General features: G+C 37.6%; 1 protein-coding gene across 5 annotated transcripts in view; it reads right to left on the reverse strand.

Moving 5' to 3' along the window:
- Window positions 1-15,855, reverse strand: part of SLC9A9 (solute carrier family 9 member A9) — a 175,630-nt gene that overhangs the window by 44,697 nt on the left and 115,078 nt on the right. For all 5 annotated transcript variants that reach the window (XM_005527073.3, XM_088061093.1, XM_014256202.2 and 2 more), the window contains one exon: window positions 4,932-4,977. In XM_005527073.3, the coding sequence (XP_005527130.1) occupies window positions 4,932-4,977 (46 nt within the window). The remainder of the gene's footprint in view (window positions 1-4,931; window positions 4,978-15,855) is intronic.

The following is a 15,855-nucleotide window of genomic DNA, read 5'->3' on the forward strand; positions in this document are numbered from 1 at the left end:
AGCATTTCTCATTGCTGCACTCATTGGAAGAATGCAGCATTTACTTTTATGAATTATTCCAATTTTTTTAAGCAGTTGAGAAGCGCTATATTCTGAGATCAATAAAATGTTATTTTGATTTAATTGCCGTTGTGGGATTACTTCAGTTTACTCCTGCAGGATCAGAGGCTGTTTGTGTATGTCTAACAAAATGACTTTTCCAAAGGGATTGAGATATTCCTAATAACTAGGAACATAATTTCTCTGTTTCTTTCCAAGAGGAGGGGAACATGAGTTGAATTGACAAGGCTCAAAATACCCTTTCCATTCTGCAAGCTAATTCTATGACATGCTGCACAGGTAGAGAGGTGGACTATCCTTTTCCTCGGGGTCATAATTTGGAATAATAAATTAGGAACAGTTATCTGTACAAAGACAGCCAGTTTGGTGATACTCTAGGTATTACATCAGTACTAGTGGAAGAATTACTAGCAGGCTGAAATTAGGAATGGGATGGCCAGTTCCCTAAGGATACTCAGCTGTTGTCTTGTTTTTGTTTTGTGGCAAGTTAGGTTAGTTTAAATGAGAATATTTTTATTTATGCAGTTTTAAACCGATGAATCTGTTAGTTTTCATGTTTTAATCTAATAATATATTAAAATATAATACTTTATTATAGGCTAATGTACATGTAAATTGGCTGATGATAACATCAATGGTCTGACCCTCAAAAGTGTAAGGTCTAGTTCCAAGGCAACCTGTTCATGGGAACTTTGGAACAACAGGAACATTTATGTAATTGAGTTTTGAATAAAGTTAGACAGAATCCATGCTGTAGCTGTTGTGATTTTGCTAATGTAGTCACACTGAACATGCAAAGGCACCAAATAGAACAAATATTATTATTGGGATCTGTTTCCTTGTTAACTGAATTGAGTATTTTAGGAACTTTTCCCAGTAACTGGGGGAGGGGGCTGAAAGAAGACTGTACTAATCCCTAACCAAGGGATTCTCACTCTTCCTAGCTCTAAACATCTAATAGCACATTTTGGCAAGATAAAGATAAAGATTGGGAAAAGGGTTGAAACATTTAAGCAGGAAGTGTAATTGTAGGTAAAATCTGTGTCAGGTAAAAGCAACAAGAACACTGAATAAAGGAGAGGGAAGGACTTGAGCGCACAGGGGTAGAGGAAGAGAGGGACAGGCATAGAAATAAACATATTGTGGAGTGGGCTACTCGTGTGGTGCAGAGGACAGCTTGTTAAAAGCTCAGTGAGCTCTGTAAATGGCTTGTATCCTTTGAATTGTAATGTTGTTGGTTAATTCCTCTTTCCAAACTCATTGCACTCTGGCTTCCTCTTAAGGGAAAAAGGTTTCCTCATTTGGTAATACGAATTGTTCCTATATGAAAGCAGTGGACAAAGAAGTCTACATAAGAGCATAATTCCCCAAGGGTTTTCTGGTCATGACCTCGGCCTTCTTTTATTTCCAGTTTGACATGTGTTGCACCTTCCTCCTTTTGTCTATGAAATCTGTGTTGTGTTATCAGCTTTTGCAGTAGTGGGAATCTGGGTGGTTATCTGGAGTTCTGCAGCTCCTGCAGAAAACAGTACAAGTGATGACAGGAGATGTTGGTGTGAATGTTTCTTGAAAGGCTTTCACAGATCCTTGGATCCTGTTTTGGATCCTATGATTTTAAAAAGTAACTTTTCACTTTCCCTACAGTTCAGAGAGGTAAAAGTAGGGGACACAGTGCTCTATCTCTTTGAAAAATTTTCTTTCTGGGAAGGGAAAATGCCAAAATTTCTCGCATATCTTTTTCCATATGGGAATTGCCCATATGGAGATTACTCTCATTAGTCCTTGCAATAAATTCACCAACCAGCTGGTAGATTAAACTGATGAGAACGGTGTAAGTAAATTCCTTATTATTCTTACAGAGATGTAGGGACAGTTAAACTATGCAGATTAGTTTGATGGAGATGGTATTGATAAGGGCTTTTCAGGCTATTTAGCTTTTTCCTGAAATCAATAACATATCTACAAATTTTTTTCTGAAGTGCTTGTAGAAAATATATTCTTACCTTCTCTCAGCTGAAGTTAACATAGCAGAATTGGAGATACATAAACCATCTGACTGAAATATGCTATTGACTGTCTTTTTAAGAGGAATTTAGTTAAATAGCTCACTGCCATAAAGCTTTTGCCTTTTTTAAATAGACCAACTTTGTAATTCTGCTTAATGATTGTGTCCTGCATTGTGCTTTTCAGAGTTAGCTTTTGGTGTTTATACACTGAATGTACACGATATGCAGCAAAACAGTTTGTTTCTACGTACTATTTTCTGTACAATAATATATATTATTATAGTACATATTACACAATTTCTTTCAGAACTAAGTTATGTCAGTCCCTCAATAAGTAAATGAGCATGAATATGATGCTACTTTCTTTTGTTTATGCTTATGCTGTGATAATTATTTAATGATAAATTTAAGGGTGGCAAGACAGAGTTGAGACTGAGATATGCTTTTGATGGATCATGGTATGGTCAAGTGCAGATGTTAATTATACATGAAAAGGCTCTATACCTTTTTCAGGGAAGGAGCTCTAGGTTCCAGGTCCTACAATTTGAACTGGAATTTTCTGCCAACTGACTGACAAAATTATTGGTTCAGGTAGCCCAAAATACAACATAATCAGAAGTTTAGAAATACTGTGTACATAGAATTATTGAATAAATCAAATGTCTTCACAGAAAACTGAATTTTTGGGAGGCAAAGGAAGGAAAGAAGGGAGATTAAGATGAAGAGGTAAGGAAGGAAAAGGGTTTTGCAGTCATATAGCTGGTATTGCATCTGACATAGTACCCACGTTGTGGAAGGTCTTTAGGGTTTATTCTGCCTCTTAAAAAAAATCTAAGTATGGTTACAGACATGGATTGTGGGTTCACCACAGCAGGGTACCCATGTCCTGGTAGTTATAGTGGTCACGGGGGAGTTAAACTCAAGTCTTGGTAGCAGACCTTGTAGCTTTCCCATTCTGGCTGAGTACTCTGACTGAGCAGGGAAAAGCCTAGAAGTTTCTTTTCCATCAATTTTTGCTCTCTTTTAAACATCTTATTCTTGAAGGTATTTTGTTCTTATTTCTGTTACGATCTTCCCTGCAGCTTCCATGACAGCACTGAGAGTGGGCACGTGGTTTAAAGCTGATCTGGGCAAGAGCTTTACCTGGCAGTGGGAGGTACTGGCACCTGGCCCGTTATTTGTGCAGGGATAGATGTGTAGGAAAATCAACTGCTTTCACTGTGAGAATACAGTAACATAAGAAGAAGTGACAAAAGGTAAACTAAATAAAAACATCATTTTGGAAATAATGAGAAAGAAAAGAGAAACACAAGGGAAGAAGAGGAATGAGAGCGAGAGGTATGAGATGAAAAAGAAAATTAGAAGAAACAACTCGACTTGAATAATTATGATAGGTACTGAGCTAAAACAGTGAGTGCTACAGAGAAAGCAGCAAAGGTCTGAGTTATGAAAAGATTGAGATATCAAATATAAAAAAAATCTGACAAATGAAAATAAAGTAGCATGGGTGGGGGGAAGAATAATCAGAACAGCAAAACTATTTTCCAAGGTATGATATACTGCTGTAAGGAATGCTGAAGTGGACATGACAAGGCATGAAAAGTGTTATATTTATTTACACCTTGTGTGTTGTCTTGCTCAGTTTTGTCAGGAGAGATAGGTGTTAATTCACAGAGCACAGTTGGGACACTGGGTTTGTTACTGTTGTAAATAAATATTATTATTTTCAGTAAAAGAATGAGAAAATTAAATGCTTAGTGGCCTCTGAAGAAATCAGGTTTTTGCAAAACATGCATTCAGTCAATTTTATGCTGTATTCCGCATTCCCTGATCTTTGGTAATTCATGAGTGCTGAAAAGCAGAATGTTTTTGCAGTTCTGTATCTCTGTTCTCCAATCAAGAATAGCCTATGGTTCTGTGTCCTGCTCTTGTTCAGAATTTGGACAGAGGCATTGCAGGAATTTCTACCAAAGTGCTTAGGAAAGTGAAGTTAGCATGAGTCCCCTCAGAATAAATGGTGCAATGAAGGGTTATGCTAAACCTTTATGAATAGTGACTGGGTTGCAAAATGAAGGATATGGTCATTGTGAATAATATTTGTTTTCCTTCTTTTAGAAGAAGCATTAGGATAATTAGGCACCCCAGTCCTACTTGTTACAATGAAAATTGAGATTCACCTTATGTGCCTTTAAATACCTGCAAATGTGTAAATGTTAGGAATACTCAGTACATAAGATATATTAAAGTTTTGCCTAATTATATCTTTAATGTATTTTCAAATGAATATAGTATCTTACGTCTTCCTCAGCTTATCTTCTACATTTATGTTACTGTTGGATGATTTAAATTTTAGTTCCAGCTGTGTTGTCTAAAGGGTACATGGGATGGTTATCACCAGCATTAGGCACTTGTTGGATTTTTGCTTTGGTACCTTGTCGGCTGTACTGTGGCTTCTCTGCAGTCCCACTGCTGTTCCACTCACTGTGCTGAGCCACAGGACATGTCTGTGCATTGACAGATTTCCTCTGCTGCTGCAGCCAGTGCTGCATTTGAAACTGCACCGTATATATATATATATGTGTGTGTGTGTGACAGAAAATGGAAGGGCACAGAACAGCTGCAGCTTGTTCAGGAGCCCTCTTTAGAGGTTTCAAGTTCAGAATGTACTTAGGCTTCCATGTGAAAAATAACTGGAAAATATTTTCATACACCTGACCTACTACAATTGAACATTACACATTCTCTTTTTTAATTCTGAGGGATTAAACATTGTTCTGAGATGTCTCATTTCCACAGATGCAGCCATGATTTGCCAAACACTGAACACTTGTAAATTCAGCACATATGTCCAAAAGCCTGACATACCTGGCTTGCAGCTTCAGCTTCATCTTCATCTGGATCTATACCAACTCTGTAAAAAAAAACCCAAAAAAACCAAACCTGAGGACATATGGTAATGATCTGCTGTATATTAGACAACTTTGAGTGTAAAAATGTTTCTTGTGTCATTCATTTTCTACTTGGTGAGAAATGAGGAGTAGAGCTGGGAAAGCATTAGGATCACATTTTAAACCTTTTAAGGAAGTTCTGAAGTTTTCTAAAAATTTAAGATTCCTTGTAACTGCCTCTCCTAACACCTGAGACTAGATCTTTATCTTGGTTCTGAGCCACCTCTGGGGAGAGACGTTCAAGCTGTTAATCTGTGCTAGGAAATCCCTAATTGCTGACAGAAGACCAGTGCTGAGGTACTGCAGCTGTTAGTGGAGGAAGGGATTACAGAGCTCCAGTGTTTCTTGACATTATGGATCTCTTGAAGCACTTGGAAAAGGCTTTACTTGGCACACCAGGTACAGGGAAGCAACCCAGAAGGGAGAGGAGACTGCAGTGAGTGATATGCAAGGTGATGATAAGCTGGGTGGCATTTTCCCATCCCACATGGATGGGAAAAAATAAAATTAAAGGGTGTGGTGGAAGAATTGACATCTTTTGATTATGACTGATACCCAGACCTGAGGAGAAATGCAACTGCAAAATGTTTTAAATTGAACAACAGAGGCTTGTGCTGATGAAAGACACAAGAAAATGTGGAAAACAATGAGGGATGATAAATAATGTACCCAAATCTGAAGCCTACAGCTAAGGTGACCAACATCCCCCATATACCTCACAAGCTCTCACATAGTAGCAGGTCCTCCAAGCTAAACCAGTATTTACTGATGCAAAGGAAATATAGCCTTTCACTAGATATTAATTTAAGGCCACTTTACTGGTTTTCTGATAGTCTTCATTCCTGAGTATAGTTTTGCTTTTGGTAATAACATGTCAGTAATAACATGTCACATTATACTTTAAAATAATATTTAGTATTAACAATTACATACCTCAGCATTCTTTCCTGTGAATATTATGCATAGCTGGAGACAATGACAGGAACTATATGCAAAGTAGATGCTTTTTATATGTAAATACTGAATGGACAAAAAAATAAAGACATTTCTTTCTATCATAGCTCTAGATCTTCAACAAACCTGAGTCCTTCAGGCATAAATATTTCTATCTTTTTATTAAAAATAACCATCCTGGTGGTGACTCAACAAGGAGACTGAATGAATAGCAGATTTCTTTTCTTTTTTTTTTCTCTTGGCCTTTAAATTGTAAGGAAAAGCTTCTGATGACACTAACCTTATTCATTAGTTTGGAATAAAGTAAGTAAGGTATATCCATTTCATTAAAATGGAAACATTTACATATGAAAAAGAAAATAATCATTACCCAGAGGTTTAACCAGCTATCTGACAGTGGGTTTATCATTGCCATGTGCACAACAGAAGTGTCCAGTAAAGCAGAGCAGTGTGGGACAGCCCTGCCCTGCAGAGGGTGGAGGGTAAGGACAGTAGCTGGAGTGAAGGCTAAAGCAGGGCTCAAGTACCAGTGCACTGGTCCCAACCTCATAACCCAGGTGAGAATCAGAATCTGTTTCCTGAGCACACAGGCACTGTTTATTAGGCTGTGCTGATTTGTGAGGTGCGTTCACCAGGGCCTGGCCAAGATCAAGCCACCAGCAGCACATTGGCTGGAGGACTGCAGAGCTCTGCAGGTAGAACAATTCAGCATGTGTACATGAGAGAGGTGCCAGCTACACGAGAAGGCAAGGCTACAGCAGACTTCCCAACACTTCATAATGAGCTTAACTTGACCTCAAAAAAGGTCAGCTCTGGGACAGAAGTAATTTAGCCTTCACACAGTTCTCACCTTACTGGAGCTGAGAAACCACCACTTCTGGCTGACTGGGTGTGTTGGAGTTGTGATGTCTTATTAGAGACTGAGCTAAGACAACAGAAGACATTTCACCCTGGACTCAAAGGACTGTAATAGCAAATGCGAAAAGGGGGAGGCTGTGGGGAAGATAGGACCAGAGTTTCTGGCTGTGATATTGATTTAGTAGCAAGGATATAACTAATAGCTAATTCCACTGACAACAGGAATTAACTGGTATTGTAAATCCAATTTTTTTTTCTGAGTTCTGCAGAATTTTTCATGTGCTGAAGCTTCTCTGCATCTATAATTTCTCATCCTTATAGCTACAGAGACAGCTAAACATTTTGCTTTGTTTATTTTGCAGACAACAGCTTATTATAATATGGCACAAATGAAGATTCTCACATAACATCCTAACAAGAGTATTACATTTAAAGCCAGAAAAAAAAACAAAAACCAATTAATAAGGAAATCAGACAGATTTTTCATGTATGAAAAAGAAAAGGAGGCTGCTATGTCACATGAATTCACAGAGCCTGAGCTGACACTATTTTTGGTCTGTTCGTTGCCCTAATTTAAAATACATGGTCAGATGTAATTGCTGTTTTTATCATGGAACAGTATCTTACTACTGGGAATTAGTCTGGATACCACAATATTACCAAGTGATTTAAAGTCTTGTGGGAAAAGAACCAAATTATTCTTTGCATTATATGGGAGATTTCTTTAATGCATTAAAATAGCAATACATTTATGTAATTTTATGAAGTATGAACTAAGCAGACTTAGTCCAGTCAGTTCTGAAATTGTGGCTAATTATTTCAGATCCAAACTTAGGCTTGGAAGCCAGGCCCCTAGCACTGAAAATCATGGTCTAGAATTAACTCTGATACACTTGACATGAAGTAGAATGTTATTTTTAAATATTAAATATTGAAATAGCAAACTATACCAAATTATATGAGACAGTCAAGATGACTGAACTTAATCATAGATATGCACTTCAAGTTTACAGCCTTGACCTCTTCAAAAGATCTGTTAGATCTAATGCTGTTGCCAGTAGAATCTGCAAGCTTAAAATATGTATGAATTATTATAACTGCCTCTAAGAAATATCCTGATAATTTTGTACAAATGTCTTTCCCCTTTTAACATTCTCAGGCTTCCATTCCTGTGAGAACATCTAATGGATGCTCAGAAAGATATTTTCTTAGTATTTTTTCTCTTTTCTTGCTATCAACTTTTGTCCCTATTCTGTTGTCTTTTACTTCCTGAGGCCTCTCTTCTGCCTTTTTGTCCCACTTTCCCTGGCTGCCCTCTTTTCCTTTTTTGTCTTCTAAATATTGTATGCTTTTTTCCTGCCTGTTTTTGCATCTTTTTATTCTATACATTAAACATTAGGATGATTACTCTTCCATGTCCATGAAGACAAATGCAAAGACTTCTTAATCGGTTTTACACTGCAGTGAGGTTTACTTTATGTATTTAGAGAGGCTTTAGTAATATCTCAGGTCCAAATGCTCTAGATAGGAAGGAAATCAAAAGTGTGACAGCTTCTCTGTGTTGTCCTTTCTGGGGATTTTTTGGGTGGGGGATTGGGGTGTGGTAGGGCATGTGCTGTGGTGGTTTTTTGTTTTTAAATAAGGATTGGATCAAAACCTGGATTCAGAGAATGCTTTGAGTTGCTATGCTCAAAATCTGGAAGGGAAGCTTTTGACTTCTACCAGCCTCTAGCAATTAGGCTTAAGAATTGCTGGGAACTGTGCATTAATCTGCACAAGTACCCCTTGCAGAAGGATGGGATTTAAATCCCTGTGTGCTATCAAGTGCATCATTTTTTTAGCAAGAGTCACAATGTGTTTGGTAATAAGAGAAGGAATTTGTCACTGAATACAAAGCAGTTGTATATAACATCTTTTCTTATGTGGTGTGAAATGAAAATGGATCAAAAGATAAATCCCAAATTGTCAGGGGAACCAGTAGTAAGAAATACACACCCAATCCCTAGGAATACTGAGTAGTAAATCACTATTCAGGCATTGTAAACTTTTAATTCCCTCACATCACCACAAAATCAACAGTGTAGGATAAAATCTCTGCTTTCTACAGTGAAGCCACCAAAAAAACCTGTATAGACTCACATCTTCATGAGGATCTAGGCACACAGAGCAGAACTGTTGGTGTCTATACTTACAAGTGTGATTCTCAGCTCTCCCTCACTTTAAGTGCTGGGAAATTTTCAAATAGAGACATTTCTCTGAAATCTGAATTCTAATTACTGAAATGATCCTTCTGGGGCTGTGTAGGCTTTCTGTACTGGCACAGAGAGCCTGGTTCATGCAAGTTAAATCTCACTTGCAGTCCTACCTAGTCTGGTTTGCAACTCCCACAGACTCACATGGGTCAGTTGTGCCCCAGCTGAGGCAGCCAGAACTGCTTTTATTTGAAAACTTGTTCTGAGAACATGTAATTGATTCTATCTAGTTGAAGTCCCTAGAGAAACTGTTTATATTTGTATTACTTAATGCAGCTAATGATTTAATAAACAAAAGATCAAGCTTGGGAAAGAGAAATATCTCCTAATGCAAGTAGCAATCTTCCCCTGGTCTAAGTGAAGGATGGTAAATGTGTACCTGATGGAACAGCAGGGACATCACCAAGCTGTCACATAAGGGTCAGGATTAGCCAAGTGTCCTCTATATCCTTTTCTACATCGGGGGGGAACAAAAGCAGTGCAAGAGGTGAAAAGTCTGGCATCTCTGTCCATTTCTGGCCTCATACTATGAAATGGGGATAACAATACCTCCTTCACCCTGTTGCTTGTCTGTTTTGTGTATTTGGCTTCTAAGTACACATCCTTCATTATGTTTGTACAAAATCTAGCACAGCTGTGGTTTTGTTTAGAGCTCCAAGAGTGCTACTGTAAGTTAATTAATAACAATATTGGCTTCTTTGCTTGTCAAAGATTTCACTGGAAGAACTCACCTTGTCAGTGGAATCACCTCAGCCTTCCTCTGGCTGTCTGGCTGTAACTAAACCAGTCTTTAAGCCTCAGCTTACATCTCAAAAGCTACACATCCCAGGAAGGGTTTTTTTGAGTAAGTGATTTAGAACCCAGTTTTCAAGGATGGCCATTAAATGGCATTTGCAACAGGAGTCTTGAATATTTTTGCATGAATAAATCTCAAGCTTGTAGCTATCCATCATCAGCATATTGCATTCAGTACAGAATTATTAACTGTAAAGACTAGAAACATGAGCAAAATCCAAAAAAAGATTGTTTCATGATCTCTAATAAATCATTGTAATTGAAATTAAAAAACCTTCAGCCTAAATAATGACTTCTCAGGGCATTATTCTTGTCCATGTGGCAGTAAGTGTGATGTGTATTTCTAACAAACTGATAGGTAAAATCTGCTTTTGCTTCTAGATTGCTCTATTATTGCTACATGCTGCTTTTTCTGTGGACTTATGCTGTCAAAAACATCTGCTTTTTTATAGCACAGTATTTCATTGACATAAACCCATGAGGAATTATGGCATGAGTATAGATTTTCAAAGTTCAGCTCAAGCTGATTTTGTTAATAAATAAAAACACTTTAGTTTAAGTTTAAGGCAAGAGTAATCACTTGCATCTCACAGCAGAAAGAACAAATCTGTTTGATTTCATGCTGAGGAGGGTTAAAAGAAATTTTCAGGTAAATGATGCTTCCTAAATGGTTATGACAGCTGTTTGTCATGTAGCTAATGCTTTCTATACGCAACATGCTGAAAGGGAACAAAAAGTATAATTTTAAGCTTGTCAAATCATGTAAGAGGTAAAAGTGATATAGTTTGACTTTTGAACTTGGAATTTCATAAAACTGTTAAGATTTTTTTTTAAAATGTTAAACATTTGTTCTGTGCTCAAAGTCTATGCACCTTTTTTGGTGGACATATGGAGAACTACTTGGTTGCAGAATTGACAGTTAAATTAATACGCCCATATAAATGGTGGCCAAATAAAGGTGGGGTGAAATGCATGCAGATAATGGGTAAATGCAAATAGAAGATAAGGCTGAAGAAAGAACTGTAGTGCTTTATAAGACATCCACAAGTTCTAGTTTCTAGATATGACCTTAAGTTTCAAAAAGATAGTGAAATTAATATCTTTATTTGGAAAATGTGTCTCAGATGCAATTGTTTTTCTATTGCTGGCAATGTTCAGATCCCTCTGACAGTTTGACAAATCTTTGTTCTGTTCTCCCCTCCTCAGTAATGACTGGTCTGTGTGTTACGTGCTTGTATGTGAGCCATTCCACTCCCCCTGCACCAAAAGAGAAGGTTTTTTTAATCCATTCTTATCCTAAAATGCCCCCACTGGCTTTTGAGCAGGCTCTGAGTTGTGGTGTGTGAGAAGAGTTTCCCCAGGGCTCCTGGTACAGATCTCCCAGCTCCCAGTCAAGTAACGCCACCGGTGTCATTGACTTCACAGGAGCAGGGTTACACCAGCACTGCCTCTTGCCAAAGACAGTTTCCCTGATACTTTTGCCAGCTTCTCAGAATTTCTGAGTTACACTGGGATGAGGTGGTCATTTTAGCTTTCCATTTATGATTGAACTGGCGTCACTCATCAGTCTGGGTTTCATTAACATTAACTGCAGACTGGCACTCACTGGCATTGCTGTCATTTACTCACTGAAAGAAAGAGATCATTTTATGCAGCTCATTTATGTAAAACCTGAGATCTGTAGAACAAGGGAAGCACTTTACTGTCTGCTTTTCAAGCATTTAGATTCTGTCTATAATCTCCCTCTTATTTTGAAGGGCAGGAAGGGCAGGAATTCCAGAACAGGGTTCTAAGGAGGCACGGCCTCACTCAGTTCATAGGCACTGCCCTCCACAGTAACACTGCACTCACTGAGCAGGGAGGGGATTACTTGTACACAATCAGACATAGATTTATGGGCAAAAGATGGGAAAGCTTGAAAGGACTGTAATCCTCCTGAATTTTTTATTTTTAATCATAGCTACAGAAAAATAACAAACCCCAAACCCTCAGTGAATCTAAAATTCAGGATAACTGCTACTGGAAGACTTCTAAAATGAAACTCTCATGCAAACAGTAGATTATTTGATATCAAAATGTTATAAAATTATTAAAAATTTGCTTTGTTTGGATTGGAAAAAATCTGTTCAGACTTAGTTGAGATGGAGACAACTCTGGAGAAAAATGTGGTTACAAGGGTCACATCACTCAGGAATACTGTGTTCCAATCAGAAAAACTGGAAAATAACACATGAAAAATAATGTGACTTGAATAATTTTATAAAACTGCAGGAGAAGTTCAGATATGAGGAGTGTGCATGGTAGTAGCTGAGATATGCAGGGCAATTATCACTTTCTCAGCAAGGTGTCATTTTGCAATTTAGTTTTCACCTGAGTTTTTTATTTCAGATGAGAACTGGGACTCAGAGAATAAGAGAATCCCTAAATATCATATTATAGTATTGATGCAGCATTGACTTCAAAGAAAGGATGGGATTGGGACCCTTTTTTGGGTGTAATGATGTTATTTCTTTTTAATGCCAGCCCAGTTAATCTTGACAAAGGTGTGCTTTTGAGATACTGAATCACAGCACAGTGTGGGAAGGTTGTCACGAGGTGACTGTGATGCCTCCTATCCAAAATCTTAAACGTTTTGGGGGAATAAAAAAAAAAGGGTGGCAGATATATTTTGATTTCCATGACTTTAAGTCAAAGATCTTGTATTTTCAGTCACACCTACTGAGACTGACCCCAACCTATATGTCTTAAGGAGATACTGGTGATGGCAGGTGCTTTTTTTGCTTTAACGTAAGATGTTGCAGATGGAGAGGTTTAGATACACAGATGCATCTGTGTATCATCTTTTCAATAAGAGGCAGTAAAAAACCCCACAATATTGATCAGCCTCAGTGTCCTTAATAATTTCACTATTATTACCATGCCTCTCCCCATGCTGTGAGGAAGTCTACAGATCAAATGCTCTGTACACAATATTGGAACCATACTAATAAAAAATCCTTGGAACATTATTAAAAATGCATTTTCAGTTAATGCAGAAAGACAGAAACACCACTGCATTACAAAAAGTATCATTTTTGCACACAGTAAATATCCTAACTGCTACTTTTATGAAATCCATGGAGATGATTAAAACTTTTTAAAAAAAATAGTTATGGAATTAGGCTGTTTTGTTGGTGTCTTACTTAGGCTGCTAATAAACTTTGTCAGCTGGGAAAAATGAGAACTGATTTTACAGAGAACTGCGCAAAGAGATGTATTTTGACAAAATCCTATAGATGAGATTAGTCAATTTCTGGCTTAGAAATAACAGTTCCCTCCAGTGAATTATGTCAATGACTTTTAGGGCAGTAAGATGTTTGTTCTCTGAATCACTTTAGGTGTCTGTCCCTTTATTTTCCTTGAACATAAACAGCACAGTGTTGGAAAGAAGCCCAGGCCATGGTAGATGCATTATATTATTGCTAATGTGATTAACCCAAAGTAAAACATTAAATCCTCCTGAGGCATTAGTCTAAATAATGAGGTGACCAGCTCTGTTTCCTGGGCTCATGGCATGGGGAAAATACATCATGCACTTCATCTCTTGCATTGACATTTGAAATTTATCATATGGAGCCGGTACTGGGAGCAGTTGTGCAGAGAGCTGTTGCATGGAAAGAGTAATGCTGGTCAAGCTTAATGCACGTTACAACCAAAACATGCTGAGTGAATGCCTCTGCCTTTGCTGCTGGCATCTGGTGCCATGAAAGCTGTCACCCATCTGCCCATTTAGGCCACTCTTTTCACAAGAAGTTTGTAAATCAGCCGCATTTTTTAAGATCATATTTAATTCCTGCTTTGAAATATGTTCACCTAAGTTCTGTCTGAAGTGCTCAGAACAGCAGGGAATTATGGTAAGGACTTGTATGGATTGATGGACCCAAGGCTATACAAAGCAGGCTGAAGGTATATTCTCTTGTATACCATATAAGATATGCTGTACTATTTTTTTAAATCAAAGGCTAAATAAAAAATGGCATTTCTGAATTCTCAACACCATGCAGCACAAGGGTGTGTAGAGCTGAGGTCACTCTGCTCATAGGCAGAGATGCTGCAGTGTATAAACTGAGTAAGCACTGACAGGATCTTTCCGTGTTTCCTTATCTGGGAAAAAATGGCCCAGACTCAGGAAAATGTTAGATTCTTAAACAGAAGGATGTTGCCTAAATTTTCATTGTCTGATGGGCCCAGTGTCAGAAATTATTACCCCTTCTTTTAAATGGCAGAATAACATGTGTATGTTTGTGCCATAACACTTTAAAGCCACTTTAAATACAGAAGAATGAACAGTTTTCTGAAGGCAATATTCTAAGACACTGCTTAATGGAAAATTTAACTTTTCATTTCTTTTCCACCACTTTGCTTCTCAGCAACATGGAATAAAACAATGACTTAAACACACCCATTTTATTTAATTTTTTACTGTATCATTTAAAAACCCAAACCTACATAGATTATATCCTCCTGATATAGCAAATATCAATTAATGCATAATAGTCTTTTTGATGGAGTGACTATAGAAGATCTGGAAAAGTGTGCTTCTCTTTGTCTAGTGTTTATGTTATTCCATGTTGTTTTTATTTCATGAATTCTGATAATTGCACTATTTAGTTTAGACAGTGCAGATTTCTGTTGATTCTAAATTTGTTTTTGCAATATAATCCTTCCTTAAGAAACTTGGCCATCCTTACCAGTTTCAAGCAATTTTGTGACTGTTTAATATTTAGGTTATCCATAAAAAATCTTACTGTATCTAAAATAGAGACCGATCTATTTGTGATCAATGTATTTGCGCTGTTTGCAATGTGAGGCATTGCAAAGCTGTTACTGAAATAAATGTGCATGTGTGCATGCTCACAGACACCCTCCAACCCCTTGAGCTGCAGTGATTTCAGAGAGAAAAAAAAAATTCTGGTGCTGTTGGCAAATTTGGAGCAGATGTCATCCAAAATTGTCAGACCAGCCTGTGGCACAGGGCTCACGGAGCTGCAGATGTGGCTTTGGGACAGTGCTGTTCGGGGGATTTTGTTTCCTCTTCCTTTTGCACATGACTTTTACTTGTGCAACATCACCAGTGAAGACAGACACTTGTAAGTTAGTTGCTGTGTTTGTCAAGAACTATAGGAAAGGGTCTTATTTCACAGTGTGCAAAGGCCCTTTGTAGAGTTCAGAAAGTACACTAAATACAAATGCTAGGCTTGGGGTTGTTTTGAATTCTTTCTACTCACATTTTTTTGAATTGTTTTTACTCACGTTTCCAAATAGGTATGACTAGGGGAAAAAAATCATTTATTTGGAGAGAATAAGAGCTTAAGTGGAATGTAAATGATCCAGAAGCTCAGGTCTGGTGCCTTAACAGAGATGAAATTCAACTTGTATATGTGTATTTTATTGTGTTACATTGTTTTCAGGAGAATTGAGGAAATATCAGGCATTTGTTTTGCATTTGAACATCCTTATTCTGGCAAAGCAAAGGTTTCAGATGTCAATGTTGGCTTTTTCTTTTTGTGTCGACAACTCAACTGTGGCTGCAAACCTCTTGATTCTGCTAATTCTGTTGATCTCAAGTCAAAAATTTCCCAATTTTTTTAGGTAATGAACTAAATTGTCATTTTTGCCTTGTTTGCTGGGGGCTCTCATAAACATGTGCTGTTTTGAGATTTTTTTTCATACTGCCTGCACCAGTCCTTGCAAGCTTTTCATAAGCACCCTGGAGGAGGGTTAATCACCCCTTTTTTGAATAGTACTTATTAATTTGGAATCACTGGTTTTAGTTAAATAAAGTCTCTCTTTTCACAAGTGCATTTGAAGACACTCTTCAAGGTTTCTAGTGTTTGGGTTTTTTAATTTAAATTTTATGTTGTCTTTCTGTAGCCATGTATAGCTTGAGCAATAATCCCGAAGCACCCAGTTGAAGTTTAAAATGAGTGCAGGGGAAAAGGA

Source organism: Pseudopodoces humilis, chromosome 11 (assembly GCF_049639895.1).
Source record: "Pseudopodoces humilis isolate 2021_Gansu_Grassland_sample_001 chromosome 11, ASM4963989v1, whole genome shotgun sequence".
NCBI lineage: Eukaryota > Metazoa > Chordata > Aves > Passeriformes > Paridae > Pseudopodoces > Pseudopodoces humilis.